Source organism: Beta vulgaris, chromosome 8 (genome assembly GCF_026745355.1).
Source record: "Beta vulgaris subsp. vulgaris cultivar EL10 chromosome 8, EL10.2, whole genome shotgun sequence".
Lineage (NCBI taxonomy): Eukaryota > Viridiplantae > Streptophyta > Magnoliopsida > Caryophyllales > Amaranthaceae > Beta > Beta vulgaris.
In genome coordinates, this window is record NC_079209.1 from 56,028,343 (window position 1) to 56,044,368 (window position 16,026).

Below are 16,026 nucleotides of genomic sequence, written 5' to 3' on the forward strand. Positions count from 1 at the left end.
TTGGGTGAAAGGATGAACTTAACTGCACTTTTCCTTCCTGTCAAATAAATAATTAAAAAAAAAATTATACGATTATCATGAGACTGAAACCGAAGATAGGCCTAAAATCAAGTTTAACCTTGAACATTGTGATTCGGCAAAACTAGATGTAGAAGCTTTGAACTGTTCATGTCGTCGTTATAAGTTGTTTTACTACGTTAGACATTAGCTATTAGAGTTAAGTTGTTTTGTTATTTGTGACTTGAAATCTTGTGAAAATGGCATAAGGCTGACTTTGAATGGACATATCTCTCAATCTATAAATGGTTTTTACGTGATTCAAATTGGAGGTGATAGCTTGTTCCAAGAGCTTTCCAACAACAGGTCATATGCCCAATTCCGCTGAGAAACAAGAAAGTTATGGCTGTTTTACGAAGAACTGTAGAAAGGAATTTCGTTTCGCCTGTGGGTTTTGGTGATCATTGTTTGACATACTAAAAGCCTCTAGTATTTTAGGACTCCTTGTATTATTCTCTCTATTTTTCTCCATTACAGTGAAGAAACTCTCGAGTCCCCCACCTGTGAACGTAGGTTTATTTTGACAGAACCATGTAAATCCTCGTGTTCTTTTGTTTATCTTCTTTATTGTTTTTCCCAGTCTTATTATTTCATTGATTTGTTCCGCATTAATCAAACACTACAGCACCCTTTTGTAACACGTTTAATGCAAGAATTTGACATGGCTAGCTATCAAGCTCCGTTTTAACACATTATTCTATAATCATATTGATATTAGGTCTATTATGTTTATTCCAGTTCACCTTTTGATAGCTACAAATCTACAACACATGCTTTTGGGCAATCCAGTGTTACCAACTTTGGTTGTCTATTATAATCTTTATGTTTATTCTAACATGTGGAAATTAGTTGGGTTTTTTTAATGTATAATTTTTGGAATTTTTATTTTAATTAACACATAACTAATGATACAAATGGTCAAAAACATGTGCCTAAAAAACCAGTAAAGATCTTCACCAATCTTTGGTACCATATTTAAAGGAGAAGTTGGAACACAAGATAAACATAGAATAGAACATAGGATTTCAACTGCTTGACAACGCTGAAAAAACCAATATTGGAATCTTTCATTGAAAAAAATGGGGAGTACTAGGTTATAGATCTAGGTTGAGAAATTCATGTACATGCCTTTCTTGGTCGGACCAACCCAACCGGTGATTTCCGACAAGTCTTTCTTCATTTTTGAGCAAGAAGCGGAATATTGAACTAAGGTAAGCAATACAGTGATTGAGATCCATCCTGAACCCACAACTATAAAAGTAAATTAAACATCGCTACATTTCTATAGTCATCTTTAAGAAATCTATTTAAGAACTTTGATACGTTAGTGAATCATGCGTTTACAATACTGCTAGTATGCTAATCTATGAAAATAGACAAAAGCAAGCTATTCTGAAATAAATTTTAAACCAATACTCAATATCAAAACTATATACTTCCTCCGTTTCGTTTTAAATGTAACAAAGGAGTATTATTTGTGAGATATAAAATATTACTTTGTTGCGTTTAAAATGAAACGGAAGAAGTGTATCTATTTCCTATAATTCAAAGTCAGTGAAAAGGAGTAAAAGCATTACCAAAAAAAACAATATCTGCAGTTGAGCAGTTTTCCTTAATAATGCTAAAAAATTCCCGTTGCGCATGTCTTTGGATCATTCGAGCCAACATCATCCATCTAGGCTCAGGAGCAGCATATTTATTTCCTTTGTGTGTGTCTTGACCGAAAATGAAACCGCCACTTCAATTAGCAGTCTATGTGATTGTGCCGACGTAAAAGTGAGCATCAATGATATGCTGCCGTGGAACACCAATTTTTTTGAAGCAATTCATTTTCCTACCTGTTGTTGCAAAAGGCAGACCAACCAAGAGAGTAAAAGAAGATGAATGAGGAACACAATTGGTGATCAAGAGCTCATGATTCATGAAATTGGTAAAGTTTGTGGGAAAAATAGACTTGGATGTTATTAATATGTCAAAAATCTTATTCACACTCAAAAGGAATATGCAAAATTTCCAATCCAGAACTCACTAACTCTTTTCTAGGTACACTTCATTCGCAACTAGGATATTAAAGGGAGATTTCCTCGATCCTACATATGGGTTTTCTGAAGGTAATTATCTCCCATATTTGAGCTCCCTTGTCTATCTATTATGGTAAATTATCTTTAGAGTTCCCCAAAAATTTGATTGTTTTTTTCCCTCTGTACTTTTTCTTTATTTTCTTCGTTTTTCAAGTAACTGGATGGTCCCCTAATTGGAGACAATCCTTCCTTTACATGATTCGCCCAACATGAATCGAAAGATCAAGCAGCAGGCAAGTGCAAGGTTGAATCTGTCCATCTATTCCCATAACTGCAAGCATCATTTAAAGAACATACCTGATGGCTTCTTGTCCATGGTGGTGAAGGATGCTGAAAAACCAATGATCCTTATTCGTATTCATCAGCTCATGCTAGAACCCAGTTCAGTGAGATATCTGCATTTTTTGCAATATATTACACAAGGCAATGAAGACATAATATCTACTGTATTGTCAGTCTATTGACATTACAACTATCTTGTATCCTAACTGCATAACTCAAATCACCTTTCGTCCTAGGAAACTGACGAGGGCTCATAGTGACAGCGAAAAACATTTCAACCATATATACTTCTTCCGTTCGTTGTTAGTTGCAACTTGCAGCAATTTCCTCTTTAGAAAGTTTTAAAATGATTGCAACTTTACACTTTTTGTTTTTGGGTTCTCTCTCCCTCTCTCCTCATCACATGGGCTCCTTGAAAAAGGTATGCCTCCCAACCATGATGCAACTAAAAAGAACGAAGGAAGTAAAAGACTCTCTCTCCTCCTATCTCTTGTTACTCCTTCCATCCTAGAGCTAATTACTTTTACCTTCGTCCTAATTCACAATAAGAAATAATTAGAATGGTAATTAAGTAGAGGGAAAATAATTATTTTTACCTTATAGATGAGAAATATTTGCTTTCTTCACAAGATATGCATGGAATTTCTTGGCCACTAATGCCTAAATGCACTCCAAATGAATCTGAACTTACACATTCCGACAGAAATGGGGAATGATTGACAATTGCTAGTCCAAATTGTGCCCAATTTGACCTCGGATCTATTTTAATAGAGAACACAGATTTGTGATTAGATCTTGCAAGTTGCAAGGCAATTACGAAGAGAATGTCGTATTCATATAGGATCAGAACAAGGATAAGCTCTGTCTCTTCTGTTTAGTTGCTTGACAATCCACATTCAAGTCTCATTGCTGCCAACAGCTCTGGAGAGACAGATGGTGAAGGTAAGCTGGCTCCTTTATCATTAACCTCCTTATTACGAGCACGGCGATTTTCCACTCCAGCACCCCAACCTCTGTAAAGTATGATTTTACTTGGCTCCTGGGATACCAAAACTCCACCTGTTTCTTGCTGCAAGGAGTTAATTGGAGGAGATGTGCTTGTTAAGCAAAAAGGGTGATCAATCAGCATAAACCAAACTTCAGTGCACAACTGCACATACCTCCAATATGTGAACCACCTCCTGAACTGAGGTCCCTTTAGCCCTCCCCTTGACATTGACAATAGCTAGAGGATATTTCTGAAAATGGTCCTTAATTGCTTTTGCAACACCAGAAACCACATTGCTCCTGCCTGCAAGATAGTAAACAGCAAAAGTCTGAGTCAAAAGTTTTGGGGAAAAAAAGATTTTGAAACGGTGAGCAGAATATCAGGATAATCTTAGTTAAGAAAACTGTAGAATGAACGACAAGGACATTCAACCAAAGAACATATGCATGGTGACATCTTATCCACTAGTTTCCAACAAAAGAAAGAATACTGATGTCCACATTCCTTTCCCCCCTCATTATGTTTGTGCCATTCTTAAACCTCATACTCCTATGTTTCAGTTCAAGGAGAGCATTCACCAAATCAAATCTCATCACTCAAAGTAATATACTACTTTTACCCACTTTTTTTCTCTCTATTTTCTGTCCCTCTTTGATCTATGTTACCAATTTCAACCCTGAACTGTGATGGAAGGAGTAGATGCTTATTGCTTATTTGACACGGTACGTTTCGTACATTGCAGAAGTAATTGAACCACAAACTACAAGGAAAAACTTCTCTCACTACCTATATATGAACCACATACAACTGAAAGTAGCTGCACACATTCCTAACCTGAGTACATGGCGCATTTAACATATAGCATGCCCATCACATCTTAAAGGACCTCTCGGGAAGACTTACAATCACGTGAAGGCCTGTATCTTTTCCAGCTAGGTTGGACATAGCACTAGCCATTTTGACATAATCATGGTCTCAAATTTGGTAAAGCGAGATTCCTATCAAAAACTACTACTTCATAAGGGGGAAGTAAACACTTAAAAAATTGGTACACTTCATCTCACCAACAGCTAGTACAGGACGCCTCTTCATTGTGAGGGCTTGCTTTCTCAAAAGAAGTCTCTCTCGATTCGTAAGTGGTTTAGCTCTAGCTTGTACTGCATCGGAGCTGCTCGCCGCTGCCTTGCGGAAAGACAGAGGAACTACGGCTTTGTTATCTGATTCTTGAGAAGGCTCCGATTTCCCATCTTTAACAATACGATGCTCAGAATCGTTTTCTGACAATGACATAATATTTGGTTCTGACTCATATTTGGTTGAATGAAACATTACAGCATTGCCAGGATCATTTGAGGCAACATCGATTTTCTCTGAGCAACTTGCCTGAAATTTGGCCAAAAATCAACAGTAGGACCAATAAAAAGAATTCAGCACGGTTTATAATCAATTAAACACCAAATCAAAGCTTAAAAATCCAACTCAACCTCAGTATCATCATCATATAGAGAGACATCTGCACTGGTCTTTTCCTTCATGACTGCATTTGAGTTGATTTTTTGACAAACTGATCCAGCTGAAATTTTATCTGCAGCTTCATGCATTTCATCGGATGATGAGGGAAAATTAACATGCTTCTCCCCTTTGATAGAAGGAATATCCTCTTGAGAGTCCTTGTGACGATTTGAAATGTTCAAATTTACATTCTCCTCCAGTTCCTTCAGTAAAAACAACATAAAGCACATATTTAGAGACTGAGGGTAAAAACATATCAACTATTAGCAGCTAAAACCTATCTTTGGTTACTTGAAAAGGTTGACAATCACCTATTATAGACATAACAGCAACTAAGATCAAGGGTAGTATCACCAGCAACTTCAATTTGGCCTTAAAAAAAATAGAGCTGACAATAATTCTAACAATGTACACTCAGCCATGGGAGGAAGCTAATTATTGTGTGATTGTTTGGTATAGCTTATAGAAAGCTTCAATTTTGGGGTCTATAGTCATCCATCATCCCCTAGGGTAATGTATTATTCCATAATGAGGGTAATATTTCCCTCTTTTCTTTCTCCCTCTTTGAATTGTCTACATCATATGTTCTAAAAATAAATTTATCTTCACTCTTTATATAATCTCCATTAGCCCCTTAATGCATTACCCTCAAACCAAGCATGCCCTACTTTAAAAGAGGTTGCGACTGATAAAATCATGACGAGTGGAAACATGAAAATCGACAAATGTAGTCTACTCAACATATGAGATTTCACCTGTTCACCTGCTTTGTTATCCAAAGCCTCCTTATCTTCCACCTGTGTGGAGCACACAAGTATTATCTCATGATATGTATAAGTTATAAAACCCATGAAAATATGTATATATGAGAGAACTCACCAACTTAAGTTTCATTTGGTCTATGTTTCTTGCTAGCTTCAGCACATTAAGTTTTAAGGACTGCATCAAGAATGCAAGATGTCACTATGATGTCACCAACGTAATTGCATGAATATAGAAGCAATAAAACAGGTTGTCAACTACCATTATAGATAATTCTAGTCGAATAATGTTGTAGAGTAATTAACAAGGAAAACGATGTCATGCTTATACATCAATCAAGGGAACATTACGCAGACACAAGGACCAATCTGGGGCTTCCAAGTATCATACCCCGCTGGTCGGCACCTAACCCCTTCTCTCGTTATTCAGAAAAAGGGAATAAATTCACTTTACCTTACGGCGCTGGGCTTCTATAGAGCGTTTCATTGCTTCTTTCTTGTTTAGAAGTGTCTCCGGTCTCAAGCTGGCTGGACGCTGGTAGTTCTTGCCACGGTATACAATGATTGCAGTAGCTCTCTTGACTTTCTCAACAGCCACTAGAATTCCACCACTTTCTGCCTCTAGTATACGTGCTATGTCGTGGATCTCGCTAATGTCCCTTCCTCCACACATAATCTTTACCAGTTCCCGGTACTTCCAGTGCAGATGCATGTTCTCAATTGTGCCATCAAAAACACCACGTCTACCTGAAAAAGAAAGGCAAAGCTAAGAGATAACATAATGAACCATATCCATGTGGTTAGGCTTTCTAAATAATTTGACCTGTAGTTCAGATTGGGGTTTACTATTTACCGCTTGTATTTTAATACGTATTTTGTTTCTTTTTTTTACTCCAAAAATTTTAGAATTTTTTAGTAGGAACCGAACTTTTTTTTCTCCACCATGGTGGAACCGAGTAACCGACAATTTTTTTCAGGGGCTGGGTTGGTGTTAAGGGGAGATGCAAGGGGGAAAGGGGGGGGGGGGGGTTGGGCTGGAAGGGTAGGCGGCGGGGGGGGAGGGGGTGAGGGGGCCAGGAAGGAGGGAGGTGAAGGGTGGGGTGGGGGACTGGCCGCCTGCGGAATGGGGGGGGACTGTAGGAGGGCTGGGTGGGGGGATTGCTGTGGGGCTGGGAGGGGGGGGGGGCTGCAGGGATGGAGTGCAGGGGTGGGATGGGAGCTGGCAGGGGTAGTGGTAGTGGTGGTGATTATGGAATGAAGAAGAAATAGAGGGAGAAAAAAGAAAAAAAAACGTATAAATACGGGCGATATACGGTAAATACTGGCGGCAAATAACATGCCATTGCAGGTTAACGGTTTTGCTATTAATAACTCTAATGCGTGTATCATTACTCACCCAGCAACAGGAAAGGCTTCATTCTCAAGCCAACTTTCCTAAGCATGTATCTCTCTTCTTCCGTGATGCCTTCCTTATCCACCTCTACTTGCTGGGAAATCTCAGCCTGCTCCAGATCAGAAAGAAGCTTCTCTGTCCTTTCTTTCTCTTCTAGAGCCTGTAACAGTAAAATCCAAGTGCAGCTGAGGAGGAGAAACCTCTAATGAAAAGTACATCTTCTAATATGCTTACCATTGACAGCTTTCTGCTAGTTCTTGCAATAGTTGTTTGAATGGACCTTACTTTCCGCTCTTGAGACACATTCCTCACTTTTTGGACCTTGCCTGTCTCACTTGTACTGGCATCCGCACACTCTTCAGTATCCAAAACAATGTTCTCGGTCCTTTTTGGTGAAGAATCATTAGCCAATTTTTTTTCTCTGTGCATTCGGTTTCGTCGCCTCTCTTCGATAGCGGTAGAAACTGCTGATGGAAGGAAATCTTTTCCCCGGTAGAACACTATGTACTCTTTATCTCGGGACAATAGGATACCACAAGTCAGACGCTGCAAAATATGATTACCAAGATAAGATAACATTAAAAAATGGTCCACTCATATTTATAAAACCATACATAACGAAAGGTAAAAGCCAACTAGCCAATTCCAAGAATTTGCAAGTTACTTCCCAAAGGTAACCCACGAAATGAGATACATACAGACTTTAGACAAAAACAACTCTCTAGAAAGGTTTATAGACTTGTATATCCAAGAGTTATTCGTATAAGAGTTATTCGTATAGAAAATGCTTCATTAAGATATATCCATTAGTACGCAGGATAAGGATTACAATGAACTGATGAAGCAATAAAATGTATTCCACCATCTAAAATGACTTGAGTATGAATTGAAGAGACTGATGTGAAAGGTTCTTTAAAATGAGATACAGTCCATATGGATACTCGACGACAAGTGTCATAAGTTACAAATATGGGCAGACAAGGAAACTATTAATTATGGGCTTTTGGCCAAACTTGAAGTGTGCATATTTGTTTGGTTGTCAAGTATCCAGCAATGAAAATATGCCAAAATAAAGAGTGTGAACATGGAAGTTCCACATAAATTTGCCATCTTACACAGAACAACCTCAACAAGATTGGCAATTTTTAATTTTGAGGGTTTTCACTTGTAACAGAGTCTGGAAGTAACAGGTATGAGGCATCTGGTATAGTCATACACATATGGACTAGTTAAGTTGCAACTCCTACATCCGTTCCATATACCAAAGTGTCCCACTTTTCAAATAATATTGCATCAATTATATCAGCTCAAGGTACTTATAACACCAATTCACTTTTGATAATTAACCCGTAAATTCATCAGCTTCTATAGAATTCTAACATGCAAACTATCACTAACCTTTAACTCATCAGCCATCAGCTCACTGTTAGTGTTCTGAACTCCTCTTTTAACAGCAACCTTAGCAATCTCACATTTCTCCCATAGCTTAAGAATTGCAGCAGCCAATCCCTGAAGGTTCCTGTTTCTCCCTAAAAGATGAATAACTTTAGCAGAAAGTTGGATGAAAAACAAAAGATTTTTTTAGGATCATGCAAAACTTGGATAAGTAGCATCAAATACTTCGGTCTACAATATGGGCGGGTAGCTAGAGTGCAAGTGATAGATATGTGGGTGCTCGTACAATAGGGACATGGGAAAACAAGCCCAAAATTATAGAACACAAACATAAGCAAAAACATATTCACTAAATCTATAATAACGAACACAATCTTACAAATTTTTTGACAATTAACTTTAAAGGATATTTTTCAATAAACTATATCGACTTAGACAGTATATTTCTCTGTCAGTTTAAGCACACAATCAAGTACAATATTTTAACAAGACACTACTACAGATCAACTATACAGATCTTAGATCTGTTTAAGCCTCAAGACATGTCCAAAGTGTGTCAATATATGATACCTACTAGAGGTTTCCGGCTTACCTAGGTGAATAATCACCATTTCCTAGCCTTTATGCATATGTTGGCAGGCAACAAGAGTAAACAAAATTCAGACAGCAAAACAAGAAAAAGCCAAGAGAAGGAAAAATCTAATCTCACCCAAAGCAAAATGGCAAGGAAGGGGTCGCCCAAGTCTCTTAAGTGTTGTCATCTCATCGTTAGTTAGTTGAGATTTCACTCCGTAAGGAAGCAGGCGAAAGGGTCGCCTATACCCAGGAACAACAGCTGGTAAAAGGTCTGCATCAATAGGTAACGGCTCACATCCCCACCAATCCGTAAATCGTGGACCTAATCCATCCAAAAGGCGGTCAGCTTCCTCCATTAGTTGGCTTTCACCAGGCAGCAAGAATCGCACCCTGTTTGGACTACCTACACCTGGTACCAAGGAAGACTGGCTCAGAATTCTCGTCAAACTTTGTCCACCAGATTCTATGACAACTGTAGAAGATGACGGCTTTTCTTCTCCGGCTTGCATCCTGTCATCAACTTCCATGGCATTCTCAGATATGATATTGCTAGGGGCTTCATCCAGTGAGAAGTAAGGATACTTGTAATCGACCCCTCTATACAAAACAATTTTGCTTCCAGTCCTCCAGACAACCATTCCTCCAGTTTTTTTCTAGGGACATCAAATGAAAGAATCTAAACTCAAACAATGCAAAATCTAACAACCCAGAATTTGAGGGGGATGGGAGGGAGATCAAAGAAGATCCAAGTACAACTGCATCACCTTGATTCTAAATTCACATAATTTGGTCTTTTATAAATTCATTCTCGAAAAACAAAAGAGCATATCTCTCAGAGTCCATATTGAGTGAAATGTTGCATTGGAATGCAAAGATAATATAACACCAGTCCTATCAACCCATTTGAATCACCTTTGAGCACCAATCCTAATATTAAATATATCAACTCAACACAGTCTAATCATGGCCTAATAACTAGTAACTCGATCTCCCCTTACCACAACAGCAAGACCCCATAATCGTTAGGAATCAGGATCATTTCCTGTCACTTCATTGTTGATATAGAGCTATGCTATCTACAGTTACCATCTATGACGGTAATCTTATACAGTTTGGAAGCCACCCTTATACTGCTTAAAGATCTCAATTGTTACACATAACATAATCAACTAAACCAAACCCTTTTTGTTACTACATTGTCAACCAATTCTACATGTATATGATGCTCCATACTTCGAATTTCATAAAATCATGCTATTAATCCAATAAACAACAATTTCATGACACAAATATTCTCCTTCATTCAACATAACTAGCACAAAATCACAGTAAAAAATGCATATCAATAAAAATACATCATGCCAAAAATGCAATTAGAATTCACAAACTTCCATCACATAATCCAACATAATAAATGAACAAATTAATTTCCTTTCTTATGCCTCATTACCTCTAATAAATCATGGGTTCTCTTCATATTAAGCCTACAAATATCCTCACAAACAATCTTAACCACCTCACAACTCCTCCACCTCTCATGAATCCCATTCACAATCCCCTCAGTAATCCCAGCCTTCCCTAGCTTCATCTTCTGCTTCATCTTGATCCCTATTGTGGTCAATCTCCGGAGTTCCGAACCCGACAATTTCAGCTCCGCCAAGCTCGGAACTGTCCCTTTCTCTTCCCTTTCTCTCTTCTCCTCCTTCCTAAACTCCCTCCTCTCCCTCCTAACAACCCCACTCAATCCATGTAGCTTAACAATGGCGTCTCCCGAACCCGGTTCAGGAACCGGGTTCTGAGGCGTAGACCAACTAGAATCAAGAGTATGCCCAACTCGAATTTTAGGGATTTGGCGGGAATTTGGGACATAAATTTCCCCAATTTTGGAGTCATTCTCAGATTCTAACAACTGGGTGTTATTTTTACTTTCTTCTACGAACCCTATTGCTCGTAATTTCTCTGCAATTCGTTGAATTGCGGATTTTGGGAGGGTTTTTTCTTGGTCGACGGAAGTGGGTCGGAGCTGAGAAATTAGGGTTCTTTTGATGGTTTTAATGGGGGGTTTTTTATTGGGATAGTGAATAGAGATATAATGGTGCTTATGGTAGTGATGGTGGTGCTGAAATGGGGTTTTGGAGGAGAGAGAAAAATGGTGGAAAGATAAGAGAAGTGACATTACTGTTGTTCAACTCAAGTTTTTTCCTCCGATTGAAAGCGGGAAAAGATAACGGTGCCTATATTATCAATGTCCAATTGTCCACAAGGGCGGGACCCAGAGTTTTTTTTTTTTTTTTTTTGTGTGTTTGATCATTGCAAATTTGGTAGGTTAAGTGACATTTTCGTATATAAAATGTTACTGATATTAAGTTATAGAGATCAAATATAAAGTCGTTATTTTTCACTATTTAAAAAAAATAAAAAAAAGGCAAATTACAACTTAATATTAATAATATTTATTTATGAAATATCACTTGGTTTTCATCTCTCTTGTTCATTAATCAAAAAGTACTAATCAACGTGTTCTCTAATTAATCTTAAAATGGAAGATGTAGTAAATTAGTAATATGTGGTTTTTAGCATGTACCATAGTTGCATTTGTAGTCTGGATCAGAGTTTGTTGCTTATGTTATTTCTGTTGGAGTGATCCAAAACTCTGTAACTACGTTTCGTATACCGCATTATGTAAGCTTTTACCCCCTATAAAGAGCTATTCTAACTGTAGTCATATATGCAACTGACTTCAAAATGCTAAGTCTTATCTTATGTTGTGGCCTTTTGGCCTTTGGGTATGAGTCATCCAGGTGTGATCACTTTGACCCCTTTATGAGGAACACCTCTTCTCACAAAGCCATGACTTACGAGTCTAGTCTGTCGAGGGCCTGAGTTCCTTGGAGAGGGTGGTTGCTAGTTCTATGCATATTTTTCACATCAGTCCTCCTTTAGTCAAGCTAATTTGGAATGAGAAAGGGTTGTGGTCTTGTGACGAGTTTAGTGAAGATAAGCTTGCATAATCAGGTAAACATGGCACCGTTATTAACAACGACATTGTCCATTGATTATATTCGATAAGAAAAATGGCATGCATCGGAGGGTTCGATCTTTGCTTAGAGGAGTAGATTGACGTGCCCTTTCCCAGTCTCATGGGTATCATAAGATGTGAAGGACTTAAGAGTTTTGGATGGATGTGTATATCTGATGTCTGATAGTTCTCCATGACTTTGATAATGCGAACATGTGGGTCATGAAAGAGTGTGACGTTTGAAAGAGTATTGTGTTCTCCATGACTTTGTTAATTTGCTCATCCTCTATCGTCTATTCGAATGAATGAGACGAATTTCTGGCGAGAAAAGGAGATTCAAGTAGCTTTTACCGGTTCAATCTGAAAAAATAATCTCTTGATCATGTGGTTGTGTACTTGTGTCTCTTGATGTCGTGTTTCGTATCGAAGCCTTGTTTTTGTTCCAAAGAGAGATGGATGATGAAGGGCCAAAGGAAATTTTGTGTGAAGATAATCGTCAAGCCTCACCATTAATGAGAACCTACACCATTGTTTTCTTCATCAGCTTACTATAAAGCTATTATGCATATTCTATTAAAATACCCCCAGATGCTGTCATTATTCTTAATTTTGGAAGACAAATGAGATCCTTTGCTGACCTTTTTAGTTTGAAATTCTGCTCAGAATTTGACTTGACATGTAGACATGTAGTTCCAGGAGCATTGTTGGTTTATGTTCTAATAGTGTAGAGTTCCCCTTATAGAAGTGTAAGCCATTGATAAGCTTCATCTATAATAAACTAGTCACGCTGAACCCCAACATAGCTCACTCAGTACGTAGGCTTGAGCTCGAACTACACAGATCAGCCTTGCCTTGAGCTTGGCTCGGATTCTAGATTTGGATTCGAGCTCGAGCAGCTCAACTGTATACTTCCTTAATTATGAGAAGTTCAAACAATAGTAACAAGAGTGCTTGCTTCAAAATTCATATAATCAATCCACAAAAGAGGAAGATAGAGTTACAAGAAATGATTTTTATTTATAATCACAAGATTCATATATAATACATTCATGTACTTATTACATGATTTTGGTTAACATCAAGGGAAGACTGAAGGGCGACCTAAAACTATGGGTTAATAATAATGGTCAAACAAACTCTAAGGAATTTTTTTAAGGGTTAGCAAAACTAAGGGGTAGAACAGAAGACTGAAGAGTAGAGTTTACTAGTACAGGCAAGGAGAAGTGCTCAAAATCCATCTTTAAGAAACTGCTAAAGGAGGCGGAGGAGGAGGAACCCCTTGGAAGAACCTCAAAGGCATTGGACTGTTAGACTCGTTCGTTTCTTCCTCGTCTTCCTCTTCCTCGGCATCCCAAAGGAAGTGTGCATACGATGCTAGAACGAAACTGCACGACAAAATTCAATATACTTTTAGCTCACACAAATCACTCTAAAAAAGTTCTTAAAATACAGAAATCACATAATGCAATTTTGGGTTATCTAGTTTAAATAAGGACATGATCATCACAAGTATGGTTAATATGACTCGCAGTGATACCAAACGAACCCTTAATTGCTTAGGAGAACATAATCAGAAGTTGAAGAATGCGAATTGCAAGCTTACCAGTCATCAGGGGCTGCTTTGACTGCTTGATCAAAGTAACTTTCAGCCCTTGAAGAGTCTTTCTGAGTTTTCCATATCAAATCTGCATAGAGCGATAGAACGTTCCCATCCCCGGGATTGGCAAGTATTGCTCTCCCACAATACTCTTCTGCTTTCGCATAATCGCCTCGAACCTGTTTCCAATTATATGTTAGTATCAGACAACATAACCATAATAAGCTTATGATATACACATTTCTACAAGTCAGATTTAGTAGATCACAAAGAAGAGGACCATAACCACAGTCCACAACAAACTCACAAACCAGAAAAATGACCATAACCTTAACAAGCTCATAACTCACATACTTATGCAAAGTTGATTTTGTTAAAATGCATTCGAATTTAATTTCGAACTAGTGTCGATTAAATAAATGTCAATTTCTTACAGTCAAACTTCTCGTGATCAACCAAACAACTGTCTAACTACAAGGAACAAACAATTTTCCTAACAAATATTACTTTCTATGTTCAACCAAACAACCAATCGACTGTCATGTTGACTTGTCACATGCCAAATTATACGGTTAAAGTTACGTATGTTCGACCCCATGACCCCATTATACGGTTATAGGCACGATGACTTAGATAAAGGGACATGACTCATTTTGAAGAAAAAATGCAATCTTTCCAAAGGCGAAACACGTTACTTACTCCTATAATCTATGTAACATGAAAACTCCTCCTAGTTCACGTACTCATACCCGTTCCATACCCAATACTCCGTACGTATCATGTATGATACACGTACCCTCTCCTAAAAATTCAAAATCTTGCCGTTCTGTGTCTCCATACCCAAATCGGCACCCGCATCCGTCGTATCCGTCTATGTGCAACCTAGATATAATTCTTAAACCAGATCTCTTTAACCAAATTAACAAAATTAACTTGCATAATTCTCATAAAATCCAAGTTAATCCAACTAACTTTGACAACATATCAATCAAACTTATAATCACTTACAATATAATACTCCCTCTATCCCATACTATAACATACTATAATTTTGTTATATTCGCCTCAATGTTAGAGATCGTGCAAAAAACAAACAAAAATATATTATAAGACGGAAGTAACATTTAAATATTTCACCAAATAAATTTGTGGGATCTAACAAAAAAAAAAGTACCTCTTTTAAGAACCTGGCATAATTACCCAAAAGAAGTGAATTTCCAGGATTAGCCTCAATCATTTTCTGATAATACAAATCCGTACTCTCCCCACTCTCATAATTCGAATCCCAATTTCCAAAACCAAACCCAAACCCATCTCCATTACCCGACCCACCACCTTCATATCCATCATCAAAACTCAACCTACCTCTTTCTCTCTCCTCCACGTCACACTCTTCCTCTTCTTCTTCTTCCTCAACCACTCTCTCCCTTACACCCAACCCACTATTCGTCAACACTCTCGCACCCGACCCGGAATCAGGCCCGATACCCGACCCGAAAAGGTTGGGTTTGGGAGAAACTGCTGTCAGATGGCGGAGATCTGAATCGGAAGAAGCGCGGATGAGTTTAGAAGGGTAAGACGACGTCGTATTCGTAAGAGAGATGGATGGTTTGTGATCTGGAGAAGAAGATGATGAAGTGGGTGTTGTGGGATTTGTGTGAGATGGGATCCATGAGTTTAGTAGTGGAGTTGATGCACTGCGTAGTAGCATACTTCTGTCAGTTTCGAGAATTGGAGAATTGGAGATGGTGTTTTCTGAGTTTTGAGTGGGTTTTTTTAATGGGGTTTAGTTGGGTTGGTGGAGAAATGAGGAGAGAGAATGGTTGGGGTTATATAAAGGAGATGATAGATTTTTGGGTCGTTGATTTAGGAGGTACGCGGTAGGAGGGGAAAGGACGGTGATGACTGATGAAAAGCATGGAAAATTGGCTACTTGCCGAGATTTTTGTTGTAAGGGTTGTTTCTCGCAAAAATTTGTATTTAAAATATATAGGTTGTTTTGACAAATTTTTTTAAATAATATTGTTATTAAATATTTGTTTTTTTAGTTAAGTTGAACGGAACTAAATTAAATTGAATTAAGTATTGAATTGAATTAAAGAATTGAAAATTTTAAAATAATATATACAATACAATAGTAATAATGGTAATTTAAACATAATAATTACAATGAATATATGATATATAACAATGATGATAATAATTTCAACATATTAATAATTATTATTTTCATACCAAGTATTATTATAATTTAATTGATAACAATAATAATATAGTAATCAAATAATAATATAATAATTATAATATAGTAATCAAATAATAATAATAATAATAATAATTATAGTTATTATTATTATTATGTAAG

At 37.6% G+C, this 16,026-nt stretch overlaps 2 protein-coding genes across 5 annotated transcripts; both read right to left on the reverse strand.

The window, feature by feature from the left end:
- Nucleotides 1–1,057: 1,057 nt before the first annotated feature.
- On the reverse strand, nt 1,058–11,731 carry LOC104902020 (CRM-domain containing factor CFM2, chloroplastic). 4 transcript variants are annotated; one of them, XM_048634511.2, is made up of 15 exons: nt 10,496–11,731; nt 9,179–9,698; nt 8,473–8,603; nt 7,309–7,620; nt 7,078–7,234; nt 6,136–6,428; nt 5,800–5,859; nt 5,676–5,717; nt 4,893–5,123; nt 4,473–4,791; nt 3,581–3,711; nt 2,645–3,489; nt 2,436–2,533; nt 1,635–1,895; nt 1,058–1,296 (listed from the first exon to the last, which is right to left on the reverse strand). In XM_048634511.2, exons 1-12 carry the CDS (start codon nt 11,219–11,221, stop codon nt 3,295–3,297), a joined length of 3,117 nt encoding a protein of 1,038 aa, XP_048490468.1. In that variant the 5' UTR covers nt 11,222–11,731; the 3' UTR covers nt 1,058–1,296; nt 1,635–1,895; nt 2,436–2,533; nt 2,645–3,294. The 4 variants fall into 4 exon arrangements, with proteins under 4 accessions (XP_048490468.1, XP_048490467.1, XP_010687967.2 ...); XM_048634510.2 differs by having other exon boundaries at nt 1,058–1,308; XM_010689665.4 differs by lacking the exon at nt 1,058–1,296 and having other exon boundaries at nt 1,318–1,895; nt 3,017–3,489.
- A 1,330-nt stretch (nt 11,732–13,061) lies between these two features.
- LOC104902021 (hypothetical protein) lies at nt 13,062–15,488 on the reverse strand. The gene is made up of 3 exons (XM_010689669.4): nt 14,836–15,488; nt 13,668–13,840; nt 13,062–13,449 (listed from the first exon to the last, which is right to left on the reverse strand). Exons 1-3 carry the CDS (start codon nt 15,370–15,372, stop codon nt 13,305–13,307), a joined length of 855 nt encoding a protein of 284 aa, XP_010687971.2. The 5' UTR covers nt 15,373–15,488; the 3' UTR covers nt 13,062–13,304.
- Nucleotides 15,489–16,026: the final 538 nt, after the last annotated feature.

Coding starts and splice junctions, on each gene's coding strand:
- LOC104902021 (XM_010689669.4), bottom strand. CDS start 15,372: ATGCTACTACGCAGTGCATCAACTCCACTACTAAACTCATGGATCCCA. Junction 13,841..14,835: donor ATGCCAGGTTCTTAAAAGAG/GTACTTTTTTTT, acceptor AATTGGAAACAG/GTTCGAGGCGATTATGCGAA. Junction 13,450..13,667: donor AAAGCAGCCCCTGATGACTG/GTAAGCTTGCAA, acceptor TTTGTCGTGCAG/TTTCGTTCTAGCATCGTATG.
- LOC104902020 (XM_048634511.2), bottom strand. CDS start 11,221: ATGTCACTTCTCTTATCTTTCCACCATTTTTCTCTCTCCTCCAAAACC. Junction 9,699..10,495: donor GAACCCATGATTTATTAGAG/GTAATGAGGCAT, acceptor TGATGTCCCTAG/AAAAAAACTGGAGGAATGGT. Junction 5,718..5,799: donor ACCAAATGAAACTTAAGTTG/GTGAGTTCTCTC, acceptor TGCTCCACACAG/GTGGAAGATAAGGAGGCTTT.